The 9,079-nt window shown below is 45.6% G+C and overlaps 1 protein-coding gene across 1 annotated transcript; it reads right to left on the bottom strand.

Annotated features, from left to right (window-relative positions):
• Positions 1-276: 276 nt before the first annotated feature.
• Positions 277-8,347, bottom strand: LOC140453304 (C-reactive protein-like). The gene is made up of 2 exons (XM_072547873.1): positions 8,284-8,347; positions 277-824 (listed from the first exon to the last, which is right to left on the bottom strand). Exons 1-2 carry the CDS (start codon positions 8,345-8,347, stop codon positions 277-279), a joined length of 612 nt encoding a protein of 203 aa, XP_072403974.1.
• Between the last annotated feature and the right edge of the window lie 732 nt (positions 8,348-9,079).

Raw genomic sequence — 9,079 nt, 5'->3', positions numbered from 1 at the left:
TATAAGATTCCAGTGGAAAAACTCCTGATCTGAATATAATTAGCTCAGTGATCGATTCCTCTTTATTATTGTGGAATCCTGCTGATTCTGAGAAAAGATGATAAGGTCAGGTTGTTCAGCTATTATAGCAGTTTCTGGGAATGTCTGCAATTTTCTTCTCATCGTTTAGCCCATTGTTCCCAAAATGGATCCTCTAGCAAAGATTTTTAAACTGTGCAGTCTTTATTGTCCTGAACTTTGACTTTTCCTCTTGCAATGTACCATACTGACGACCAGTCAATGATGGTCCCCCCCCGGATTGTAACAACCTTCACTCACAGCCTTAATCTCATTGGATGTTAAAACATGGTCCCACAGATTAACATCAGATACCTCCCCAACAAAACTCTGATCGATGTCAAACCCTCCTCCAACCCTGTCCTGCTCCTGACCCAGGATATAGGTACCTCTACCCTTCACTATACTCCCCTTTCTACCAACTTTCCGAACACTTCGCTGTCCATTCACCCAGAATGTTACTTCCCCCTGCCCAGACTCCCAGGTCACACAGATGTGCCTCATCAGCGTATCCATTGCTGGAAGGCAAAATGGAATCACAATGTCCTGGAGGTACAGATCGAGTCTTGTATCACTTGCTTTGAAGAGCATCAGTCCATTGTCATGCTGTGAACTTGCATAGGAGAATAACCCATAGTTGCGGGACTCTGCGGATGCTGCCCGCAAACACAGAGTAAAGGCAGACAAATCGGGACAACGTTCTGGTTTCAGTTGAACGTAACTGTCCTTGGTTTGGACCGGAAATGTCAGCGACTTCCCTGCGAGACCTGTAACAAAAGAGATCCAATCTTGTTCAGTGACTTTGAAGTCGTGATAATCACCAGAAACATCCTGGGGAAAAGGGGTTTCTCATTCTGAATGAACGTGTGAAACTTTCAATACCCAGTGTGTTGCCTTCTGTCTAGATTAGAGTGGTGCTGGAAAAGCACAGCACCTGAGGAGCAGGAAAATCAGGCAAAACCTCTTCATCATTTTCTCGTTAATATAGTGTTGCACTCTGTGCTGAACTCCATGTTTATGAATGCCCTTTCAGAACTTACAGCACTCTCCAGCCAAACAAGTCATGACTGTAATTTGGGAAAGAAGTGAGATTTGTGTACAATCCACAGAATGCCCAGGATTAGACTTTAATGTTTCTAGCTGCTGGATAATTAATGACCAGGACAAGAAGGTCGATTCCTTCCTCATCTCAGAGTGGTTGACAGTGTCTGGAGAAAAATGATCCTCCATTCACAGATCACTTTCATTCTCATTTTTAATGAATGATAATTGCACACCTTGGAGATTATGTTGAGCCTGGCCCTTGAGGGAATGGACCCCAGTGTTCTAGTTTTACTGCTGGTCCTTTCCCAGGTCTTGGGGAGTGCACATTGCTCTATGTCCATTGATCATGAAGGGAGTGAATGTTGAAGGTGGTGAAGGGAGTGGATGCTTGTGGGTGAGGTGCCAATCAAGCAGCTGCTTTGTCCTGGATAGTGTTGAGCTGTTGGAACTGCACCCATGCAGCTAAATAGGGAGCATCTCAGAGTCTGGAAGTTAGTTACTTGCTGCAGAGTGTGCAACCTCTGACCTGCTCTTGTAGACAATATTAACATCACTATTACCCAAACTATTTTCCGATGTGAACCTCCTTTTGACACTTAAATTGACCCTGATGCCAACAAGAAAAACAGCCATAAAACACAGTGCATAACTATGAAAGTTCCTGCACTATAGATCAACATATAAGACATCACAGAAATATAGTCGAGAGTGTGTTGCTGGAAAAGCACAGCATGTCAGGCAACATCCGAGGAGCAGGAGAATCGATGTTTCAAGCATAAACCCTTCATCAGGAATTCCTGATGAAAGGCTTATGCCCGATGCACCAAACTTGATGGAAGATTTCCCCAGTACATTGGAACCTCTCCCTGGCATCCTTTGCAAAGGTTTACAACTCTGAACTATAATCCTAACTATAATCCCTACGTAATGATTACCCCAATGCTAACAAACCGTACACCCAATCATGTTGCCACTCAACAGCTGACTAGCTCAAAGTTTGGGAGAAGATTTGTAGCTCGGGTGCTCGTTGTTGTGGTTCTGTTCGCCGAGCTGGGAATTTGTGTTGCAGACGTTTCGTCCTCTGTCCAGGTGACATCCTCAGTGTTTGGGAGCCTCCTGTGAAGCGCTTCTGTGATGTTTCCTCCGGCATTTGTAGTGGTTTGAATCTGCCGCTTCCGGTTGTCAGTTCCAGCTGTCCGTTGCAGTGGTCGGTATATTGGGTCCAGGTCGATGTGCTTATTGATTGAATCTGTGGATGAGTGCCATGCCTCTAGGAATTCCCTGGCTGTTCTCTGTTTGGCTTGTCCTATAATAGTAGTGTTGTCCCAGTCAAATTCATGTTGCCTGTCATCTGCGTGTGTGGCTACTAAGGATAGCTGGTCGTGTCGTTTCGTGGCTAGTTGGTGTTCATGGATGCGGATCGTTAGCTGTCTTCCTGTTTGTCCTATGTAGTGTTTTTTGCAGTCCTTGCATGGGATTTTGTACACTACATTGGTTTTGCTCAAGCTGGGTATCGGGTCCTTCGTTCTGGTGAGTTGTTGTCTGAGAGTGGCTGTTGGTTTAGTGCTGTGAGTCCTAGTGGTCGCAGTAGTCTGGCTGTCAGTTCGGAAATGCTCTTGATGTATGGTAGTGTGGCTTGTCCTTTGGGTTGTGGCATGTCCTCGTTCCGTTGTCTTTCCCTTAGGCATCTGTTGATAAAATTGCGGGGGTTCCATTTTTGGTGAATACATTGTATAGGTGTTCTTCTTCCTCTTTTTGCAGTTCTGGTGTACTGCAGTGTGTTGTGGCCCTTTTGAACAGTGTCTTGATGCAACTTCTTTTGTGTGTGTTGGGGTGGTTGCTTTCGTAGTTCAGGACTTGGTCTGTGTGTGGGGCTTTCCTGTATACCTTTGTGGTGAATTCTCCGTTAGGTGTTCTCTGTACCATCACGTCTAGGAATGGGAGTTGATTGTCCTTTTCTTCCTCTCTAATGAATCGGATTCCTGTGAGTGTGGCATTGATGATCCAGTGTGTGTTCTCTATTTCTGTGTTTTTAATGATTACAAAGGTGTCATCTACATATCTGAACCAGAGTGTGGGTTGAATTTGCAGTAAGACTGTTTGTTCTAATCTTTGCATTACCGCTTCTACTATGAGTCCAGAGATGGGTGAGCCCATGGGTGTGCCGTTGATTTGTTCATATATTTGGTTGTTGAATGTGAAGTGTGTTGTGAGGCACAGGTCCAGTAGTTTGAGTATGCCGTCTTTGTTGATAGGTTCACCGTCCTGTTGTCTGTCCTGTATGTCCAGCAGGTTGGTTATTGTTTCTCTAGCTACGGTTTGGTCGATAGAGGTGAACAGTGCCGTTACATCGAATGAGACCATAGTTTCTTCCTTGTCTATGTATATTTCTGATGATGTCCAAGAATTCCTGTGTTGACTGTATTGAGTGTCTGGATCCGCTGATCAGGGGTTTCAGTTTCTGCTGTAGTTCTTTAGCCAGTTTGTGTGATGGTGTCCCTGGTAGTGATACTATGGGTCGGAGTGGGATGTCTGGTTTGTACACTTTAGGTAGTCCATAGAATCTGGGGGTGTTGTTGCTTTCAGGTTTCATTATCTGTAGGTCAGACCTGGTTATCTGTCCGTTTTTTTGTAGGTTCCTCAGTGTGTTGTTTATCCTATTGGTGAGCTGTGGGGTGGGGTCAAACTTCCTCTTTTGGTAGGTGTTAGAACGAAGGACCCGATACCCAGCATGAGCAAAACCAACATAGTGTACAAAATCCCATGCAAGGACTGCACAAAACACTACATAGGACAAACAGGATGACAGCTAACGATCCGCATCCATGAACACCAACTAGCCACGAAACGACACGACCAGCTATCCTTAGTAGCCACACCCGCAGATGACAAGCAACATGAATTCGACTGGGACAACACTACTATTATAGGACAAGCCAAACAGAGAACAGCCAGGGAATTCCTAGAGGCATGGCACTCATCCACAGATTCAATCAATAAGCACATCGACCTGGGCCCAATATACCGGCCACTGCAGCGGACAGCTGGAACTGACAACCGGAAGCAGCAGATTCAAACCACTATAAATGGCGGAGGAAAGATCACAGAAGCGCTTCACAGGAGGTTCCCAAACACTGAGGATGTCACCTAGACAGGGGACGAAACGTCTGCAACACAAATTCCCAGCTCGGCGAACACAACCACAACAGCTGACTAGCTCCTGACCTGACCACAATGTAAACTGAACTGTCTACCCACTCACCAGCACTACTGCTCAACCCAATCACAAACATACATCCAGAACAGAATTCAATCTGGATGAATGTGAGGTGCAACAGTTGGGCAAGACAAACAAGGCAAGGGAATACATGAACAGGAAGCTCCTCGGAAGCCCCATGGATCAGAGGGACTTTGATGTGCATGTACATTAGTCAGCTGGAGAAAGCTGTCCAGAAGGCATATGGGATACTTGCCTTTATTAGTCGAAGTTAAAAATCACACAACACCAGGTTATAGTCCAGCAGGTTTATTTGGAAGTATTAGCTTTTGAAGTGCTGTCCCTTCATAGCTGAGGCATTGACTTTCAGTGTAGGAAAGTTGTGCTGCAACTGTATGAGATGTTGGTTTGGCCACAGCGAGGGCGTGATGTGCAGTTCCAGAATCCACATAATTGGGGAGATGTAGTAGCACTGGACAGGGTGCAGAGGAGATTTACCAGGATGTGGCCGGGGATGGAAAGTTTTAGCTATGAAAACAGACTGTTTTTCTTAGAGCAGAAGAGATGGATAGGGGCATGATTGAAATGTGTGTAACTATGGGGGGGTGCAAAGATAGGGTAGACAGGAACAGACCTTCCCCTTGAGCATAGATTGAAGGTCAAGGCCAGAACATTGAGTGGAAATGTGAAGAAAGCCTTGTTCTCCCAGAGGGTGGTGGGATCTAGAACTTGCTGTCTGTATGGGTGGTAGAAGCAGAGACCCTCAATTCATTTAAGAGCTATTTTGATGTGTAATTGTGATTCAAAACATAGAAGGCATTTAGCAAAGTGCTGGAAAAAAGAATTTGAATCGTTATGGACTGGCACAGACTTATAGAGTCATAGAGTCATAGAGGTGTACAGCATGGAAACAGACCCTTCGGTCCAACCCGTCCATGCCAACCAGATATTCCAACCCAATCTAGTCCCACCTGCCAGCACCCGGCCCATATCCCTCCAAACCCTTCCTATTCATATACCCATCCAATTGCCTCTTAAATGTTGCAATTGTACCAGGAGACTTATAGACTGAAGGATTTTCTTTCGTGCTGTAAATCTCTGACTGTATAAGTTCCTGCATGGAGTCGAGGGCTGGGTAATTGGCGAGAGTATCCAATCTTCCCAATGACAGTGCTGCAGTGGAGGCCTTGAAGGTGACTCCTCATTGCCAGAGGGCCAGAGATTGGTAGATCCTGCACAAAACATGGAGATGAATCACAATGGATAAATGTCTGAGTGGAGCAGTCAGCTGGAAGCATACCCTCCCCCACACAAACTAACCTCTCCTCTCTCACCCCCACCCCTCCCCCCCACTGTAAATGTGTCCTTCCTGCTCCCACACATTGTAAAAGCCTCCTTCCCTGGATACAGTCTGTAAAAAGGCCTCTCCAGCAGCTGATGTTTAAAAATAACTTGCTCACCGATATGGTCATTACGGGGCTTATCTTTACACCAATTTGAGCAATTATGACACATTTGCAAGTCTCCTGTCCTCTGACCCCAGTCCTGGATGGGAGATTGCGGCCGTTGTTGGCCATTGCTTCCCTCAGGGTATCTTGCAACTAGACTCAGGGTTAATCCACATTCAGGCTGTCCACCTTTCTCGTCACTGCCCTCTATCCATTGTCATTTCACCTAGTAATGGGCGGCACGGTGGCTCAGTGGTTAGCACTGCTGCCTCACAGCACCAAGGACCTGGGTTCGATTCCTATCTCAGGCAACTGTCTGTGTGGAGTTTGCACATTCTCCCTGTGTCTGCATGGGTTTCCTCCAGGTGCTCCGATTTCCTCCCACAGTCCAAAGATGTGCAGGCTATGTGAATTGGCCATGCTAAATTGCCCAAAGTGTTAGTTGGATTAGTCAGGGTGGACTTGTTGAGCCAAAGGGCCTGTTTCCACACTATAGGGAATCTTAAAATAAAACCACACCCTCATTTACCGTCCGCCTGGGAAACCACCTTCTTGGTGGACACCATTGGAAAGTACTTCAAATGAGTCACAATCATGAAGACCTTAAACTGGGGAGAGGAAAGGACACAGTTCATGGAAAATAGACATTGTCAAGAAATGTTGGCCCAGCCAGCAGAAACCCACAAATGAATACCTATTAAAAAGCTGTAGCGATTATAATGAGGTCAGCCAGGTGGAATAGGAGCCATATACAGTCATAGAGATGGACAGTACGGAAACAGACCCTTTGGTCCAACCCATCCATGCCAACCAGATATCCCAACCCAATCTAGTCCCACCTGCCAGCACTTGGCCCATATCCCTCCAAACCCTTCCTGTTCATATACCCATCCAAATGCCTCTTAAATGTTGCAATTGTACCAGCCTCCACCACATCCTCTGGCAGCTCATTCCATACACGTACCACCTTCTGCGTGAAAAAGTTGCCCCTTAGGTCTCTTTTATATCTTTCTCCTCTCACCCTAAATCTATGCCCTCTAGTTCTGGACTCCCTGACCCCAGGGAAAAGACTTTGTCTATTTATCCTATCCATGCCCCTCATAATTTTGTAAACCTCTATAAGGTCACCCCTCAGCCTCCAACGCTCCAGGGAAAACAGCCCCAGCCTGTTCAGCCTCTCCCTACAGCTCAAATCCTCCAACCCTGGTAAAACCCTTGTAAATCTTTTCTAAACCTTTTTAAGTTTCACAACATTCTTCCGATAGGAAGGAGACCAGAATTGCACGCAATATTCCAACAGCAGCTTAACCAATGTCCTGTACAGCTACAACATGACCTCCCAACTCCTGTACTCAATACTCTGACCAATAAAGGAAAGTATACCAAACGCCTTCTTCACTATCCTATCTACCTGTGACTCCACTTTCAAGGAGCTATGAACCTGCACCCCAAAGTCTCTTTGTTCAGCAACACTCCCTAGGACCTTACCATTAAGTGTATAAGTCCTGCTCTAATTTGGTTTCCCAAAACGCAGCACCTCGCATTTATCTGAATTAAACTCCATCTGCCATTTCTCAGCCCATTGGCCCATCTTGTCCAGATCCTGTTGTAATCTGAGGTAACCCTCTTCGCTGTCCACTACACCTCCAATTTTGGTGTCATCAGCAAACTTACTAGCTGTACCTCTTATGCTCGCATCCAAATCATTTATGTAAATGATGAAAAGTAGTGAACCCAGCACTGATTTTTGTGGCACTCCACTGGTCACAGGCCTCCAGTCTGAAAAACAACCCTCCACCACCACCCTCTGTCTTCTACCTTTGAGTCAGTTCTGTATCCAAATGGCTAGTTCTCCCTGTATTCCATGAGATCTAACCTTGCTAATCAGTCTCCCATGGGGAACCTTGTTGAATGCCTTACTGAAGTCCATATAGATCCAGTTCGGGAGCCCTGGCTGACAGATATAAACAGGAGTGTTCGAGGAGCCATTCACTCAGAGCTGACTCTGAGGAAGCTGGCTCAGTGTCCATATGTAAATAAAGGGTAATGGGATCACAGCTTCTGAACTGATTTCAAAATCTTTCCTGGCTTTAAAGTGCTTTGGAATCTACTATGGCTCTGAATGGTGATACAGAAGTGCAAGATGTTCTCTTTCAACAACTCTTTCAATGACAGAGCATAGATGAACCCTGGAATCTTACTGCCCTCTGTGGGCTGCATTATCATTGTTCAAAAGTATATTCAGACTGCTGTGTACAGCCTGTAGTTTATGTATGACAAGCCAGTTGCAAAGTTAAAAATCACACAACATCAGGTTATAGTCCAACAGGTTTATTTGGAAGCACTAGCTTTCAGAGCACTGCTCCTTCATCAGGTGATTGTGGGTGTTGGAGGCGCTTCGAAAGTTAGTGCTTCCAAATAAACCTGTTGGACTGGAACCTGGTGTTGTGTGATTTTTAACTTTGCCCACCCTGGTCCAACACCGGCTCCTCCAAATCAATCCCATTGCAGACCTACCTGCACTATCAGAGACAGGCAAGTAAAGGTACACCACAAACATCGAGAGAAAGCAGGTCTTCATCCTGTGTCCGATCTGTAAATAAATGAACGATGAATAAGACATCCCATTTCATTCAACATGGTCATAGGTCCATTTAAAATGAGAACTGCTGCCCAATAGCATACCCCTGTATCCTGTACTCACTACAATCCTGCAGCAGAATCTTCTGGTCCTCAGATTAAACAGTCATCCGCCTTTACAGTTTGCTCCAATTTATACTCTGCTGAGCTCAGTGCCAGCCTCATGCAATGAGAGAAATAAGGAGGCAGTGCTAACAATGCTGTCAATCCAAATCCTCAGACAATTTTACAATGATCATAAATAATTGGGGATGACCATTCCGCCCATCTGTTTAAAGGATGATCAATTTTAGTTTTGCCACCTAACGGTTCCTGTAATGAGTAGGGGTCTTTCCCCGCCCCCCACTCTGTCTGGCTGCCTCTGTTGACGTCTCTTTCCTGATCTCAGTTGAAACATTTCTCTCTTACTAATTACAGTCTGTCCTCAGACCAACAGAATTCTCAAAGTCTGGAACTCCAGAGCTGGTTGGGACAGGCATTCGAGAGCTGGTGTGTGGACAAGAACATCAGAGTTTTAAAGTGAACACTTGATTGGCTTTTGGTCTGTAAGGTTTAATAGACAAACGTACAGAGTCATAGAGTCATAGAGATGTACAGCATGGAAACAGACCCTTTGGTCCAACCCGTCCATGCCGACCAGATATCCCAATCCAATCTAGTCCCACCTGCCAGC

Source organism: Chiloscyllium punctatum, chromosome 27 (genome assembly GCF_047496795.1).
Source record: "Chiloscyllium punctatum isolate Juve2018m chromosome 27, sChiPun1.3, whole genome shotgun sequence".
NCBI lineage: Eukaryota > Metazoa > Chordata > Chondrichthyes > Orectolobiformes > Hemiscylliidae > Chiloscyllium > Chiloscyllium punctatum.
Note: the sequence above shows the minus strand (reverse complement) of the source record. Positions and strands in the feature narration are given on the sequence as shown.